Consider the following 18,076-nt stretch of genomic DNA (forward strand, 5'->3'; position numbering starts at 1 on the left):
TATGAATCAGTCAAAATTCTTCAATGATCTAGAATCCAGATAGCCAGAAGTTAAAAAAAAAAAAGTTACTGAGCAATAATGAAAGCTGGTGCACTTTATTCTATGAGTGGATGTAGAGCAGCCCTCAGGACAGAGATCATTGAGTTAGGATTCTATGTAAAATTTTGGTTAGTGATTTAATAAGCTTGGTTATCTGATATCCCCTGGTGACTTTCAGCTCTGCCCTAGTTTGCAGCAGACATCAGATTAGAAGAATGATGTGGGCTGTTGCTAGCAGACCCAGTGACAGCATAGAAAAGTGACAACTAAGGTGAAAAGAAAACACTCCTGAAAAAGGCATCATGGCCTGAGGGTATGTTGTGTCAGAACAAACAGTCCCACATATCTGAACAGCTCCTGAGGGCATCACTGTATTGTAGCACACCTTCCTAATGAGAGCCTAAAATTTTCAAGAAATAGCTGAATTATTTTCTCTGTGTTCTGCTTGCTGTAGTAGAAATGGTTAAAAAAAAAATCCTGAATCCTTGGATAGAGAGCTGGGAAGATCTGAGTTCAAGTCTCATTTCTGATATATTTTGGCTCTGTGATCCTCAGCAACTCAAGTAACTTCTTGCTCTAGGCAACTCTCTTAGGATACAAAAATTACGGAGCTCTGGTAGAGCTAATATCTTCACCCTGGAGCTCCATTCCCTAAACATATTCCAATTTTTAAATGTCAAATTCAGTTCTATTAAAAAAAAAACAACTCACTAATTCTCAAAGTAAATTTTTGTTTTGTTTTGTTTTTTTCTTTATATATTTGTTGGACAAAAACTGTAAAGTGTCTCTTGACTACCTGTAAGAGCAAGAAATAGATTTGTCAAGGGTCAAGTTTGCAAAAGAAAATAAGTCAAAAATACAACTAAAATTTGGTGCAAGATAGATATTAATATGCCATTAAAGCTGTGTAGGGTAATGGGATACCTGGAAATTAAAGTCCTGTATAAGCTATAGTATACAGAGAACAGTTCTCCAAAATATGTCAGTCTGGAAAGAATGAGCAGCCTTCCCAGCTTCTCATTGGAAATCTGTTAAAAGTTATATTAGGGACATTTCAGAGTACACTTTCATTTTTAAAAAGTGGAGGAGAGGAGCTGTATAAAAGACACACTACAGGCCAGGTTAAGGATTTGTTTTAATAGTCCACTGAAAGTATCTTTGATCCTTACCAGTATTTAAGATGCTTAAAAAGAAAAAAAGAACATCACATTAGCTTTCCAATAAATTCAACAAGTATTTGGGGGCTTATTTATGTATTCAAGTCAATGAAAGATGTGGAACAACAAGAAATAAAAAAAAACTTAGTCCCAGGCTTTTTAAGAAGTTATAATCCACCTGGGGAAATGACTAACATTTGTGAAACAATATGGGGTGCTATATAATTGAGTACTAAATCATGTGATAAAATGTAATAAAATGATGAGAAGATTACTACGGGCTGGCCAAAGAAATTTTAGGGGAAAAAGAAAAAAGTCAAATCAAGCATTTAATAAAGGCTTTATTATGTACCAGCTGCTATGGTGAGTGCTGGGAAATGAAACCATATGTAGAAAAACAACAGTGTTGGAGCCCAAAACTGGAAACAAAAGTGTGCTCATCTCTTAGGAAATGGTTAAACAAATGATGGTCCATGAACATAATGGGATATTAACAGTCTGTAAGAAATGATGAAATAGATCATTTAAGAGGAAACAACATCTCTGAACTGAGGCAGACTAAAGCAGCACTGCAAAAACAATTTATGCAATAATAACAACATTATAAAGGAAAAAACTCAAAAGACTTTAGAACTAATCATTGCAATCACTTTCTGTCAGAAAAGTGATGGATTTAAAATGCAAAATGAAACATCCTTTTTTGGACATGGTTAATGGAGGAATTTTCTTTTGCTGGACTGTGATGCCTGTTCCAAGGTTTGGTATTTTTTTTGTTTTTTTCTCTTTTTTATTGTTTAATTGGAAGAGGTTGTCAAGAAGAGACAAATGCTTGTTAAAATAAAAAAAAATGTTTTTAAAGTATCTAATAAAAAGGAACAGAAAGGACTTGGGTTCGAAGTGAGTGAAGCAGAATGAAATTTGGAAAGGCAATGGGTAAACAGGCCTTTATAGAATCACTGTTAGTGTAAAAATACTACATTTCTTCATTCCCTTTCCTGCCCTAGGAGGGCTATCTCTGCCAGAAAAAGGTTCTACCAGCTAATAGCACATAGGAATAACTTAGAGGAGGAGGCTAACCTTGAAGCAGGTTCCCTATATTGTCAAATATGCCGTTCATTCAACTGTATAATGGTACTATTGTATGAGAGAATAAAGGTATGGACAGATGAGAAGTAGTTATGTACACCTGAAAAGGTAAAAATGTGCCATGGGAATTCAGAGGAACAGAAAGATCACTTTCTGAAGAGGATATTTTTAGACTTTTTTTTTTTTTTAAGAGAGAGCATCTGAGCTAGGCCTTGAATCATGGATTAGATCTGGATTTCACTGTAGTAATTTCCTGATTTTTCCTTCTTGTTTCTGCACGAATAATACATACACACATGTACCCACACAATACATGTGTGCTCTCAATCTGTGCAAATAATTTATGTGTATATGCATGTGTATATTATACACATACATACATATATGCAGCGTATTTTTATCACCTTTATTTTAGTCCTTCTGACCTGAGACTCTTATTAATTTCCCTTCCTCTATCCCAGTATCCCTTTAACTCCATTTCTCGAATTTACGAGCCCTTTAAAGCTGCCAATTTCACCCTAGTACTGCTCAGAGTTACCTAGCTAACCTTTACTTCTCCCTAGCAATGACATTTCTGGATTAGTGTGTCTTTTCTAAATGTCAATATTTTAATATTTAATTACAGTTGGCATGTCCTCAGACATAAAAATTATAGGCAGTGGAAGATGAGCCAATTGTTAAATGTTCATTAGCTGATCTTTACACTTTGAAAATAGGCAAATATTACCAAACAGAATTTGGTTTGCTGTTTTGTTGACTGTCTAGATTTAAGAAAATGATTGAGAAAATATTAATGTGTATTCAATTCTTAATAGTATTTTATTTTTCCAAATATATGCAAAAAATCGTTTTTAGCATTCACCTTTGCAAAATTTTGTGTTTCAAATTTTTCTTTTTCATCTCCCCCAAGACATCAACAGTTAAATATATGCAATTCTTCTAAACATTTTACCATATTCATCATGTTCTGCAAGAAAAATCAGATCAAGGGCAGTTAGGTGGTGCAGTGGATTGAGCACCAGCCCTGAAGCCAGGAAGACCTCAGACACTTAACAATTCCTAGCTTTGTGACCCTGGGCAAAGTCACTTAACCCCAATTGCCTAAGCCAAAAAAAAAAAAAAAAAAAAAAAAAAAGGAAAAAGAAAGAATAATCAGATCAAAAGGGAAAAAAAACATAAGAAAGAAAAAAAAAACAATAAGCAAATGAACAACAAAAAGGTGAAAATATTGTGCTTTGATCTATGTTCAGCTTCCATAGTTCTCTCTCTGGATGCAGATGGCACTTTCCATATAGGAATTTCCTTGAATTATCTCATTGATGAAAAGACCTATGTTCATCATAGTTGATCATCACACAATCTTGTTACTGTATACAGTTTTCTCTTGGTTCTGCTCATTTCACTTAGCATTACTTCATGCAAATCTTTTCAGCCTTTTCTGAAATCAAATTCAGCTATTCCCCAGCTAATGGGCATTCACTCAATTTTCAGTTCCTAGTCTTACAAAAAGGGCTGATACAAACATTTTTTTCACATGTGAATCTTTTTTCCTCTTTTATGATCTCTTTGAGATATAGAACCAGTCGAGACACTGCTGGATTAAAGGGTATAAGTTTTATAGTCTTTTGGACATAGCTTCAAACTGTTTTTCGAATTAGTTGGGTCACTTCCCAACTCCACCAACAACGCCTTAGTGTCCCAGTTTTTCCACATCTTCTCCAACATTTGTCATTATTGTTTCCTGTCAATTTTGCAGAGAGATGTGAAATGGTAACTCAGAGTTGTATTAATTTGCATTTCTCTAATTTATAGAGATAGAGCTTTTTTATATGACTAGGAATGACTTTAATTTTTTCATCTGAAAATTATCTATTCATATCCTTTGACCATTTATCAACTGGGGAATGGATTATATTCCTATAAATTTGAGCCAGTTCTCTACATATTTTAGAAATGAGGCTTTTATCAGAAACACTGGCTGCAAATTTTTTTTCTCAGCTTTCTGCTTCCTTTCTAATTTTGACTGCATTGGTTTTGTTTGTGCAAGATGTTGATTCAGTTTTAAAATGTGTTCTGCCTATATTCTTCCCCACCCTAAAGCTAGTGATTTGGACATTTACTAGCATACCTCTGCTTGATAAACACTGTCATTTTCTGTTCCTTCTATAGGAGGTGAGTGAGAAAGGAATAGAAATGAGAAATGATAAGGGTATTGTGTGGTTAGCCTCTAAAAACTTAAAAAAATTCAAATACAAATATAGCAGATTTGGGAAAAATAAAAAGTTCATCTATCATGCAAATCTTTCCTTTTAAAGCTTGTACAATATGGTGTGTGTGTGTGTGTGTGTGTGTGTGTGTGTGTGTGTGTGTTGGTTAGGAATAAGTGGCAAACACTAATGCAGATTACTAATAGTATGCAATATAAGGAATAGGTATTTTAGAGAATCAATATAAGAATTATCAGAATATATATTTATATGAAAAACTATCTTGCAAACAAAGGGTATTTAATAGATATTACATCTCATCCTTAATGAAGATCACAGCAAACCAATAAAGCTCATACAGTGATCCCTAATGCACCTCAGGCTCATTTCATCCACATTTCTCATTTTCTAGAAGATGAAATACACCAGGGAGAAAATGACTTTTAGAAATCTTACTGCTAGTTAGCAGCAAAATATTGGCTAGCAAATAGTTCCCTTGATCAAACATAGTCCTGATCTTTACCTTGCACTCTGTGCTTCATCTCAAATAATTCTTTTTATCTCTGTGCATAGTATATTGTACTCAATTTGATGGAGGTAGGAGAGCTGGGAGAGGAGGATGCAAAAGTTATAAGACACTACACCTATCTTCAAGGATTTATAATTTACCTGGAGATGGAAAGCATGTTCCCAGATACATTTATGGGCATTGACAGAATAATTCTCAAAAAACCCTCCCAGGATCAAACAAGATAATATATGAAAAACACTCTGCAAGCCTTAAAGCTCTATGTAAATGTTGTTACGGTTGTTATTTTTATTAATTACTACATCTAGGTGGCACAGTGCTGGACTTGGAATCAGGAAGATCAGTTCCTTTCCTGCCTCAGGCACTTTTTTAGCTGTGTGATCCTGGGCAAGTCAATTAAGTTCTCCTGGCCTGAGTTACTTCATCTGTAAAACAGAAATAATGGCACCTATCTCCAGGACAAGGCTGTTTGAGGATTAAATAAAAACATACACATGAAGTGCTTTGCAAACCTACATAAATGCTAGTAGTTATTATTATTTTTGAACAGTTTTTGAAATCTGTCCTCTTCTTAGAGTGGAAATAGGACTGTTAAGTGAAGATGAGGAAGCCAGATGGCAAAATGCAGACACTCAGTTGATGAGTCTGGCAGGGGTGCTGGGATAGAACAGCTGTGACAGTCATGGCAGGGGCTGGGGGTGGGGCAGGTGATGGGAAGTACCTCTCTTACATGCATGAATAGTGTAAGCAGAAATCTATTTGGTCTGAAGTAATATTTGCTGCCTCCTCTCTCCCAATTGTGCCCTTGCTCATTGTCAAGAAAGTTCTGATACTATTGTGTGGGTTGATTAGAGAAGAAAGGCTGTGACATTTCTCTTATCCCCAGAGATTCGTTGGGATCTGAATGGAAGGTGTACATCTTTTCTTTTTTACTACTAAAAGAAAGAGATTTGTGCTTTGTTCAGTGTAACATTGTCCAGTCATTTCCAGTTGTGTATAACTCTTTGCCAACCCCATTTGGGGTTTTCTTGGTAAATATATTGGAGTGGTTTGTATTTCTTCCTCCAGCTCATTTTACAGTTGTAGAAATGGAGGCAAATAGGATGAAATAACTTACCCGTAGTTGCACAGGTAGTACCTGACACTTTTTTTGAACTCATTTTCCTGATCTCAGGCCCAGCTCTCTATCCACTGTTCTATCCAGCTGCCTATTCAGTGTAACATTACTATTTACAAAGTCCCTTCTATGTTCAAAATCTTATGCTAGGCATAGGGGATACAAAGATGAAATGGGATATTGTCTATTGTTTGTCTTTAATTTTCTTTCTTTTTTTCTTTTTTTAACTAACTATTTATTTGTGCATTAATTGAGAATCAACTGTTTGTGAGTAGCCAGATCATTGGTTAGTAAGAAAAAAGATTCAAATTAAGATGAAATTAGAAGAATTAGAAGAAAAAAGTATTTACCTATAACAGTTCTAAATAGGATTTGTTATAAACTAGATGTTAACGGGAGGGAAATGAAAATTAAAAAAAAATGAAGACATTATTTTTGATTGTGGTTATTTTTTGGAAAACATCAAATAATGTACATGTCTTTCATTTTCAAAGAGGATCAATGACATCACTGGTGATGTGTTGACTTGTACATGAATCAGATTTAAATGAGTTAGAGTTGCACAGGAAGCAGTCTCACTCTCTTCTGTAGCATCATCGAAGTTCAGTGACAGGAAAAAAAGTCAAAAATGACTGGTGATGGCCTAAAATGTCTAACCAAGCTCTGAGCTTTCTCACCCACCTTTGGTGTCTACCTTCACCCAGCTCTCCATGTGGCTCCAAGAAACTGTATAGCATTCACAGCATGCCGATAAAACTATCTCAGCAGGTGGGCTAAACTAGGTTGAAGGTAACTGACAGGTAAGTTAGGAAGATGTCTGTCCTAAGCATATAAGGACTTTCCCTGAAGAATAGGCAGAAACCAAAGTAGGTTCTGTGAAATGCTTAGTAGAGCTTGGTTAGGATATTAGTATATTTATCTGGAAGGAACTTTAGAAATCATTTAGAAGTTAAGTGTTAAAGAAGTTAAGATTTCATCTTAAGTTGTAGAGGTAGGAATGATAAAGGAGATTGAAGGTAGGCAATGAGAATGTTATGCTTAGAGAGATAGTAGGATTAAAACAATTTTTAGGGAAGATTTGGCATAGAGACACTGGATTGATTGAAGCTCAGAAACTCATAGAGTGATCCAGGTGGAAGCTTTGAAAAAGATCATCCAAACTAGAGAAATGTTATGAAAGAAAAATTAGAAAGATTTGGACCTGTTGCTAATGGTGGATGAAGAAGCAGGAAGAGGCAAAAATTACTTTGATATTGTTGGTCTGGGAGAAGGGAAAGAATGATGTAGTTGAGAATGGGGAGCGGGGGGAGAAGAAGAAAAAAGAAAAAGAAAAATAGTGGGGAAGATAGAAGTCATAAAATTAAAATTATACTTTTATTTATGTAGAATCAAGAGTTAGTGCTGAGAAAGACTTAGAGATGGATAAATAGCATAGTGACTAGATTATTAGTATCTGAGTTCAAATTCAGCCCAATAGTGTAATCCTAGGTAAGCCATCTAACTTTTATCTGCCTCAATTTCCTCAACTGTAAAATAGAGATGGTAATAATTAACACAAGCTTCTAAGGATTGTTGTAAGGATCAAACATTTGCAAAATGCTTTACCTAATCCCTATCACATCGCGGGAAATTAAATGCTTGTTTCCTACCTTCCTTCCATCCTTACAGGATAAGAAACAGCAGGATTACTGATTGGAATTGCTTGGCATTTACCAATGTGCTAAGTTATGAGGGTAAAAAATAAAAAAATAAACATTCCTGGATTTCAAGATGCTTAGATTCTAATAGGAAAGAATATATATATATGGGTGGGCACATGTATATGTATGTGTGTGTATATATACACATTTAAATACATATTTTAAATTTTACTTTATTTTTAACTTATAGAATAAAATAAAATAAAAAAGTTAATTGCACATGAAACTGCAGATCTATTATGTACAACTTGATTTTTAAAAAATATGTAATCAAATTAAAAAAAAAAAAAAGAAACAACAGGACTTGACTACTGATTAAAATAGAGAATAAGAGAGAGAGGGAGGGGTCAAAGATGATACTTAGGATGCCAGCCTGGAAAGTAAGAGGATGATGGTACCTCTAACAGCAAAGTTGAATGCAGTTTCTTCCTTGAGAGCAAAAAGTGTTACTGGACATTTAGATAATCACGGCCAGACAATGTAGGTTAATATTTTCTAATGATAGATGGTGAAAATCATATAAGCCAGTATTAGTCTGTCTGGCAGAAGGTCCCATGAGACTCTTAGTACTTAATGCAGCAGAAAGGATAACTTTTCTCAAATACTCTAGGGCTATAACATGTGAAGATAAAACAGATCCTTAATCTGCTGTTCTGGAGCCTGTGATAAATGTGTAGTTATTTTGATGATCATTTTATTGAATCTTTTGTTGATAAGAATTTGTTGAAAGTACCCTCATCATTTGACTTTTTTACCACTGTTTTGAGATGAGGATTCTCTTACTTTGAAGAATTTCCTTTTTTCCTTTAGGAATGGGCTTCTATAACTGTATTCCTGATAGGAATTGAGATCATTTCTGATATTACTATATTCCGAGTGTGTGGTAATAGTAATAATTTATATGGCAATTTAAGGTTTGCAAATTACTTTACAAATATCACATTTTATCTTCACAATAGTTTTGGGAGATAGGTGTCATATTATTATCACATTTTATATATATATTATATACATTTAATATATTATTATACATATATATATATATATATATATATATATATATATATATAATCCCCATTTTATAGATGAGGAAACAGGCAATTAGAGGATAAGTGACTTGCCTCCCTAGTAAGTATCTGAGACCAGATTTGAACTTAGCTCTTCCCAAATTCAATTCTAATGTACATTCACAGCTCACCTCATTATCTAACTGCCTTGTATTTATATAGCAGTTTTCATGTTTTAAGAAAGGAATCTTATCCTTCTTTATACAGAAAGTTGGAATTCTCATTGTAATACTTAGCAGAATAAATAAAAGTGCAGTAGAATATTTTGTTATGTTCAATCGTATCTGACTCTCCTTGACTCCATTTGGGGGTTTTGGCAAAAATACTGAGTGGTTCATTTTACAGAAAAGGAAACTGAGGAAAATAGGGTTAAGTGACTTGCCCAGGGTGATAAGTTTGTCGGAGGCCAGATTTAGATTCAGGCCCCCCTAACTCTAGGTCTGGTGCTGCCTCCACTGTACCACCTAGCTACCCACAGTGGGATATAGAATATGTAAATAGGTGTGGGTTTTTTTTTTGTTTTTTTTTGTTTTTTTGCCGAGGCAATTGGGGTTAAGTGGCTTGCCCAGGGTCACACAGCCAGAAAGTGTTAAATGTCTGAGGTCACGTTTGAACTCAGGTCCTCCTGACTTCAGGGCCAGCACTCTGTCCACTATGCCACCTAGCTGCCCCCAATATGTGGTTTTCTAAATCAGTATTCAACCTGAGATTTTTGTATATGATTTATCATCTTTTCCCCCATTTTTTAAATAGAATACTCAATACAAATGACTACTTTATGCCAACAAACAGTTATTTGTATGCTAGAGTATATGAATATATGAAATAGGCCCCTTGACAGTCAAAAAAAACAACAACCTTACATATATATGATCATGGAAATATCATTCCCTTCCTGTCTTCTCTAGCCATATGTACTCTCAATCATTCTCACCCTTTCTTAGATCTTCACTTTTTCACCATCTAATGATTCCTTCCCACTGCTTTCAGACATCTCCAAATCCACTGTCCATCCTTAAAACAAGTACACAAACTTCAGTAGGTCACACCAAGCTGTCATCCTCTATCTCTTTTTCCTTTCCCAGCCAGAGTTCCTTCAGAAGCTGACTACAAACTCACTGCATTCACTTTCTATTCTCTCATTTACTGTTAAATCCTTTGTAATCTGATTACTGTCTTCTTTACTCAAATGAAACTACTTCCTTTAAAGTTATCAGGCCATCTGCTTCATTTGACAGTATTGACCAACAGTCTCCTTCTTTCTAATTTCTCCTTTCAGGGTACTTAGGACAGCAGTCTCTCCTGACTGTCTTTCTTACCTAACTGACCAGTCCTTTTCTATTTTCTTTGTTGCTCATCATCCACATTATGCCCCTTTAAGTGAGAATCATTCAAGATTTTCTCTTTTCTTCTTTGTCTGCAGACTTTCTCTTAATAACCTCATTAACACCCATGGTCTTAATTATCATCTTTTTGTATTCGACCACAAACTTTATCCAGGCCCAGACTTTACTCTGAGATTCATCAGTATCACCAATTGTCCATTATACAGTTCAAACTGCATTTCCCTGAGATAGCTCGGATTCAGTATGTCCAAATTGAGCTCTTTATCTCCTTATCTTTTCCTCCCAAGTCCCCCTCTTCCAAAATTCCCCATTTTCTTTGTATTTATAATCATATTTCCAGTCTCTCAGGTTTTCTGATCTTATTCACCATTGTCACATATATCTAATCGGTGGCTAGCCCCTCTGTCTCCAAACAGTATTTGTCTCTTCTTTTTACTTACACAGCTTTCACCTAGATTATCACAACGGCCTCAGTAAACCTGCTTCAGGTACTTCACATTCTCCATATTGCTACCAAAGGTAGTTTGCTTAAATCCAGATTAACCTATGATACCACTCTGCCACTTAGTCGTCATCTCTACATTAAAACCAAAAATGAACTCCACTATATGAGTTTTATTTATACTCAACCACAGCCAACTTTCATTACACCCCAATTGTGACTATACCATACAGCCAAACTCTTTCCCCTTCTATTTCTCCATCGTGATACTCCATCTCTCATTGCCATGCTTTTCCCTCATACCTAAAATCAACCTTTTTACTCACTTTTGTTTTATGAAATCCCTCTCTTCAAGGTTTTGGCAAAGGAAAGGTCTGTCTTACTGTCAGAGTTTAGGGAATGATGTCAAGGGGTTTTAAGTAAGGTAAAGAAAATGGGAACAGAGGAATGGAATGAAGAGCTTTTAGTTATAGAACTGTGAAAAATGAAGTCTAAAAGGTAGATTGGTACCAAATCATTGGGGGGGGGAGGTAGTATTGGGTGGGAGACTGTGTTAAGCCTGAAGCTTAGTTTGTCAGCTGTCTTGATGGCACTTGCCTTCTGCTTTTTAGGAATGATTAGGACCACACTTAAGGCTTATCTTTCTCTGTATTCTCTGTAATAAATCTTTAAGTTACTTTATGTATAAATTATTATTATAGGTTGTTCTTTGATTAAACCATAGACCATCTATACCCACCTCTGCTATTGTCTATCTGAAGGCATGTTTTGTCCTGGGAGACTCCTGGAATTCATAGTATGGCATCTTTTCCTTAAGTCAGTAGTATTTTTGCTTTTCCTCTGAGTCATCTTCTTCCACAAATGCAAATGATGATCATCTATAATTTATGATGTTAGTTTTGTTGGATTCAGAGAAGTTAAATGCCTTGCCTGTGTTCTCTTAGCTAGTAAATATCAGCCTGGGAATTTAAATCCAGATCTTCTCAACTACTGTAGCTAGGTTATGCTGCCTGTACTTTATACTTAGGAGATTTTAATCACTTATATTTTTGTTTGTTATGATAGTAAATTATTATTATTATGGTAACCATTCATGTTTAGTCTATAGATCCTCAAAAATCTCTATCCTGACCTTTTCAAAAAGGCCTTCTTGGTTGTTAAATTTGGTATAGTTGGTTTGTATTAAATCATTTTTATACAGACTCAAACACAAACATTTAGTAAGTACCTTCTATGTATCTGACCCTGTGTAAGATGCTGGGGATGCAAAGATAAAAGTGAAAATGCAAAGAATAGCTACTACTTTAAGCCAGACATAAATCCTATTTAAGGACCTCCCAATTTGCATTATTTCAGACAGTATTACAGTAATAAAAGAGGAAAGAATGTGGTTTCATTTAAAACTGTTGAAATGTAAAGCCAAAGTGTGAGATAACCACTGACACTTTTCAGTTTATGAGTAGAAAATTAAAATTAACTAAGTGTCCCTGGACATAATCATTTGATAATCATGCTTTGGAAAGATGCCATCCACAAGAGTTCTTGCCTTCTGAACATTCCTAGGAATAATCTGCTTTTGTCTGAACTGAATAAAATGCTATTCTTTTGCCTCTCTTAGCACCATTCCCCATGGAAGGAACCCTAGTTTCATTATCACCTGTACAAATAACCCTTTGCTCTGGGTTTGGTGGTCTTGGTGTGTGTGTGTGTGTGTGTGTGTGTGTGTGTGTGTGTGTGTGTGTGTGTGTGATGGACAGAAACTCATCTAACAATTCTAGAAAGTGGGGAAGGGGTTGATACGGATGACTCCCTCCCCTCCAGGTGTTTTCCATCAATCAGTGGGCTCCCTTCCCATTCCCCCTTCACTCTGTATAAAATGAGCTTCCTGTTTCAAACCTGGTCCAGACCTGTACATTTTTATTACACCTGTTAACACACATGCTCAAACAGGCAAATACATCTTCCCCTTTTTTATTCGTATATTTTATCACCTTGTCAAATCTTCCCGCCCCGCTTAGTCAAAATTTCAACCACAAAGCAAAATATAGAAGTAAGCATTTTTTTTTCATAGTTCACATTCTATAGCCAACAAAGTGGAAACCTAGTGCCATTGCATGAGAATTGTCTATTCTTTGTGGTTAGCTGCAGTATAACCAACTTTTTTCCCTCCTTCTGACAGCAGGATGGAACTGAAAGAAGGAAATCGGCTGACACAGGAGCCCCGAGTGAGACTGACAGTCCTTTCTGAAACCAACATGGATTTGCATCTCCCTTTGGTGCTTTAAGATCCAACCCAAGGAAAGAAGCAGCTCCTTGGGAGCCATGGCTTTCTTTGCTCCATGGAAGTTATCCTCTCAGAAACTAGGGTTTTTCCTGGTGACTTTTGGCTTCATTTGGGGTATGATGCTTCTGCATTTTACCATCCAGCAACGAACTCAACATGAAAGCAGCTCAATGCTTCGTGAACAAATATTGGACCTCAGCAAAAGGTACATCAAAGCTCTGGCAGAAGAAAATAGGAATGTGGTGGATGGACCCTATGTTGGTGTGATGACAGCTTATGGTAAGTCTTAAATATGGTGTTTCTCTATTAAAATAACTGGTAGTGGTGTTTTTAAAATTACAGTCACAAACTCCCAGTCCTCTATTAATTTAGTAATTAATTGAGTGTGTGTCTCATCATCTGCATCTTTAGGAGCACTCACTAAATTAGCTACTTGGTAATGGTGCCGTAAACAGATGCTCTCTACATCATTAGAGCTGACCCTTTCTGAAAACAAGACTCTAGCCACCAACATATTCTCAAAGATTCACTGACTGATTTCATTGGAGACATTTGTAGGTAATTCTTGAATATCTCTTTGTGGAAGTTGCTTGAAAAATTTTTAAGCTTGATTTTTTTTTTTTTTTTTTTTCTTTTCCCACACATTACATTTCTGGACCACTTTCTTCCTCACGTCCCCAACTCATACAAACTAAGCCTAGTTGAGATTATATTAGGGGGAAGTGAGTATAATATTGCTGAACGATGCCAAACACTGACATGCTTGAGGTTCTAGGCTAGTTCAAATAATAAGACAGTAGTATTTTGCATTTTTAAAATATTTGACAATCATGGAAACTTATTATAATTTTTGAGATATATCCAATCTCTTTGGATAATAGTTCCCTTTTACCTTTGTCTTTCTTAAGCACCAAACTTTTTTGAGCAAAACAAAATCAAATTTAATGGTCTTAAATGTAAAAGTAAAAACAAACAAAACCCACCCCAAAAAAGCAGAAGAAAATTTAACAGAAACAGAACAACTCAAAATAGTCAAGTCAGCATGAAGAAAACTTTGGTGGTTAATCTTTAAAACTACAAATTAAAGCCTTCTTATTAGTAGATAACTGTCAAAAAAAATTAGATAACTGGCAAGAAATAAATATTTTTCTGGTGCATATTTATATGAAAGCAAATTTTCAAAACAAAATCCTATTAAGATAGAAAAAAAAAGAATCTAGTACTTACAAGAAGGGATTTAAGAAATGAAATGCTCAAATGTTTAGGAAACACCAAGGTTTTTAAGAGTCTATCAGAAACCTCCGGTGTAGGATTATCTACACCTTTGTTCCTCTCAGGGTTGATGATCTAGAGTTGATTATCTATCTGGGCAGGGAATACTATTGAACAAGTATTTCTTTTGCTACTAAGTTTTCATGTGTGTGGAATAGTGGTAGATCATGTCTGAAGTAATTGTAGGAACTAGTAGGTATAGCAGGGAAGAAAATGATCATTCTACATTGTGTCTTGCATAAAGATTTCATTAAAAATAATTTAAATGACATTTACTTTCTTATTATATGTATCTTCCATGAAATTTTTGTCAAATTTAAGGGAGTCTGTCAAAGTATTTCATGAACATGAGGTAACTCATCAGGCTATCTGCTTTTGATCTCTCCCTTCAGAGCATGGCCAGTAAGACATTTGTTACTAATATGCCCAAAATAAAATTCCATCTTTCCATTACTTGCCATCTAGCATTTTATCTTGTGATCCCATTCAGAATAGACATGAGGCATAATTTTGCAAGAATTTTCTTCAATTTTCTGACCCATTTTTAGAGAATAGCTTAGAAATTAAGAATTTACTGTCTAATTTTCAGTTAACTAAGAGCTTCTAGGATATTCTAGAATTGTTTGTCTAAGCTATATGAAACTGAAATAATGACTCCAATTCTTCAGTAAAAACTTTGGTAATACAATCTACATTCAGTATCCTATTTACATGCATTTTTTTCCCTTAATGGGATAAGGAGGACAAAGAAAGTAATTTTACTTTGCTTTTATTGTGAAAGCTAGAGGTAGTAAGATATGATGGATTGAGAAGCCAGCTTCAATGCCAGAAGATCTAGCTTCAACCTCTGACACATATTGGCTGTGTGACCCTAGACAAATCACTTAATCTCTCAGTATTCTAGAGAACTTTTTAAATCTATAAATTGCAGAGCTGATAACTTGCATTGCTAGGAAGGGAGGTATTTCTTTATCCAAGAGTTCCTGGATCAATTAAATCATAAGTCTAGTCCTCATTCCTATTTCTAGAAAAGCTTTGTGAGAAGGGTCTTGTTTAAATCATATGAATATTCGATAACAAAATTCTACTTGCTCTAATTCATTTCTTCATTGATTTTTCAAGAATGGTAGTTCATAAAATAGAATATTCCCTGACATTAAAAAGAATAAATAATTATACCTCAGATTTTAAGCTTCATAGGAATAATGCTAAGGAACAGTCTTTGTTTCAGTTTCCTTTCTGTTGGATACTGTTTCTTTTTTTTTTTTTTTCCCTCTCTCTCTTTTTTAAAAGATTCATCAGGAATTCTTGCATATCCTGTTATGATTTCTTTCTCTTATGGCAATCTGTCACATCAGTCCAAGTTGTTCAGTTTTGTAGTTGAGTATGTGCCAATGAAACAGACAGTTCAGCTGTGCTAAATATTTAAGATCATAGGGTGAATATCACTGACCAAAAGAGAATGGGAGCAGAGAAGGCTGGTTATCAGACGTCACAGTCTTTTATCAGTCCTCTAGCAGGCCCACATTTTAATTATTTAAAATTTGCTAGCTTCAATTTATTTCCCTTTATTTTTTTCTGGTTTCAAGCTGAGCACTTACAGAGATCCATGGTAGTACTCTATATGAAGGGAGTTTGATTTCTAAGCACAGTACTTGGAACCTGTTTATTATGCTGATGACCTGTATTTTTGCTGAATCCATTACTGTCAGATGCAAAAACATTGGCAGTCTGTCCTGTAGTTTTCTGGAGATGAGGAAGTGGGAGGTTGAAAGGTTTAGCCACATAGGCAGAATTGGGATTGAAATGCAAGCCCTTCGATGTTTATCCTATTGCTGTGGATGAACTGTTTAAAAATCTGTTCTGAAAGAAGGAAAGGCTACTCAGCAACCATTCTGAGAAAGATGTCAGATAAAATGTCATAGAATTCTTCTTATTCCCTCTCACATCAGATTAGTTAAAGATAAATAATAAAGGTATACATTAAGAGAGCATTTGGTAGATGTGCCAAGTCCTACAAGAATCACAGTAGGGTAATTCAATAGTTTAAAACTAAATCATAAATTCCAAAACTAGAAGATACTGTAAAGGAGTCATTTAATCAATTTTGGTTGCTAGGGGTAGCTTCCTGTTGTCCAGGTCTAAGGAAAGTAATGACTGATTTTGTTCCACACAGCTTCATTCCTCATTGTTGTTTTTCTTCATTCTTGAAGAGGATCAAGACATCAGAGAGGGGATGCCATGAAATGCAAGTGAATTAGATTTAAGTGAGGGAGGGCTGTGCAAGATTATCTGCTTAACTTTCCCCTCCAGAGTCCTCTGGATGTAGTGGCCAGATAGAGATCAGGATGATTGGAGATGACCCTGGATGCAGTGGAAAAACCCCAGCCTTTTTAAGTTAAAGTCTTCAACAGGTCTGTTTGACTGAGGTTGAACCCAGTCAGTGATTAAAGCTAGGTAGCAAGTAAGGTAAAGAATGGCCTCTTTCACCTAGTCAAAACCAAAGAAACCTGAGAGGAGAAGACCCTCTAGGTTTTGACCAAAGGAAAAACGATTGCTATTTACTTTCACCCAGAATCAATCGGATTCAAACAATAACCATATGGAGCTTGGCTTAGGATTTATTGGTAGCCAATTAGAATCAGATTAATTTTGGTTTAAGGCCTGATCCTTAAGAAAGGGATCTAGCCAGTAAACACTAAGATATCTTAGGAGGGTTCAGAGGTGCAAAAGAAGAAGAAAAATGCTTTTAAGAGCATCTGTAGGTATAAGGTCAAAATGGGTACATGATTGACACATAAAGGACAATATCATAAACAAATTAAGAACAATATATATATATATATATTTATTTGTCAGATTTATAGATAAGAGAAGAATTTAGGACAAAGAAGATATAGAGAGCATTTCAAAATGTAAAATTGACCTTGCCTTTACTCACTTAAATCCAATTAACTTATTAAATCCAATCCATATTGTGATATCTCCTTGATGTCACAGTCCTCTTCAAGAACAAAGGACAAACAACTTCTGTGAGTAGGGCTAACCCATTGGGAACTCAAGTGGTCAGTCGGTTAACTCCCTCCTTCCTCATCCCTTTCGTCCTTCTTTCCTTTCTCCCCTTCCTTTGTCCACACAGTAGGTTATTATAACTTACCTGAAGATGCTCTTAAAAACTTTTTTTTGATTGCCGAACCCTCCCAAAATATTTTGGGTTTTACTGGCTTGATTTCTTTTTTAAGGATCATGCTTTAAATCAAAGCTATTCTGATTCTCATTGACCAAAAGAGGTCCCAGGCCAAGACCCACATCGTCATTGTTTGGGTCCAGTTTGACTCTGGGTGAAAGTTAATAGCAATGGAAACAAACTTTGGATCCCATTTTGTATTTTTAAAGAAAGAATGGTCCCTGGGACATCTTTCTTGTCATCTCCTTTGGTACGTATTTTCTATCCAAATGGTTCAGCACTCTATCCCCTGCTTCACCTCCCTGCCTCTTCATATGGTATACAGGGCCTTCAATATCAAAAAGAGTTTTTTTCCTTGTAGAGGAAGGAATGACTGACAGTTTTTAAGCAGTAGAGTAAGATAGTTGAACTTGTATTTTAGGAAGAGTATCTTAGAAGAAATGTGGTAGATGGATTAGAAAGAGGAAAGACTGGATTCAGAGAGATTGTTTTAGGTCAGAGGTGATGATAAAGACCAGTATTTCATGAATGAAGAAAAGGAGAAGGATGTGACATGTTTTATTATAATCAGCTAGACTTGGCAACAGGATGACTTTGGGGCATAATCAGAGAGAGAAGAATCTAGAATGCTAGCCCCAAGGTT

General features: G+C 35.4%; 1 protein-coding gene across 3 annotated transcripts in view; it reads left to right on the forward strand.

Moving 5' to 3' along the window:
* The window catches only part of MGAT5 (alpha-1,6-mannosylglycoprotein 6-beta-N-acetylglucosaminyltransferase), a 367,256-nt gene that overhangs the window by 133,629 nt on the left and 215,551 nt on the right, over nt 1-18,076 (forward strand). For 2 of the 3 annotated variants that reach the window (XM_074301876.1, XM_074301878.1), the window contains one exon: nt 12,870-13,253. In XM_074301876.1, the coding sequence (XP_074157977.1) occupies nt 13,013-13,253 (241 nt within the window). In that variant the 5' untranslated portion in view covers nt 12,870-13,012. The remainder of the gene's footprint in view (nt 1-12,869; nt 13,254-18,076) is intronic. The other variant, XM_074301877.1, reaches the window with a different exon arrangement.

The sequence above is a fragment of the Sminthopsis crassicaudata genome, chromosome 3 (genome assembly GCF_048593235.1).
Source record: "Sminthopsis crassicaudata isolate SCR6 chromosome 3, ASM4859323v1, whole genome shotgun sequence".
In the NCBI taxonomy this organism is placed as follows: Eukaryota; Metazoa; Chordata; class Mammalia; order Dasyuromorphia; family Dasyuridae; genus Sminthopsis; species Sminthopsis crassicaudata.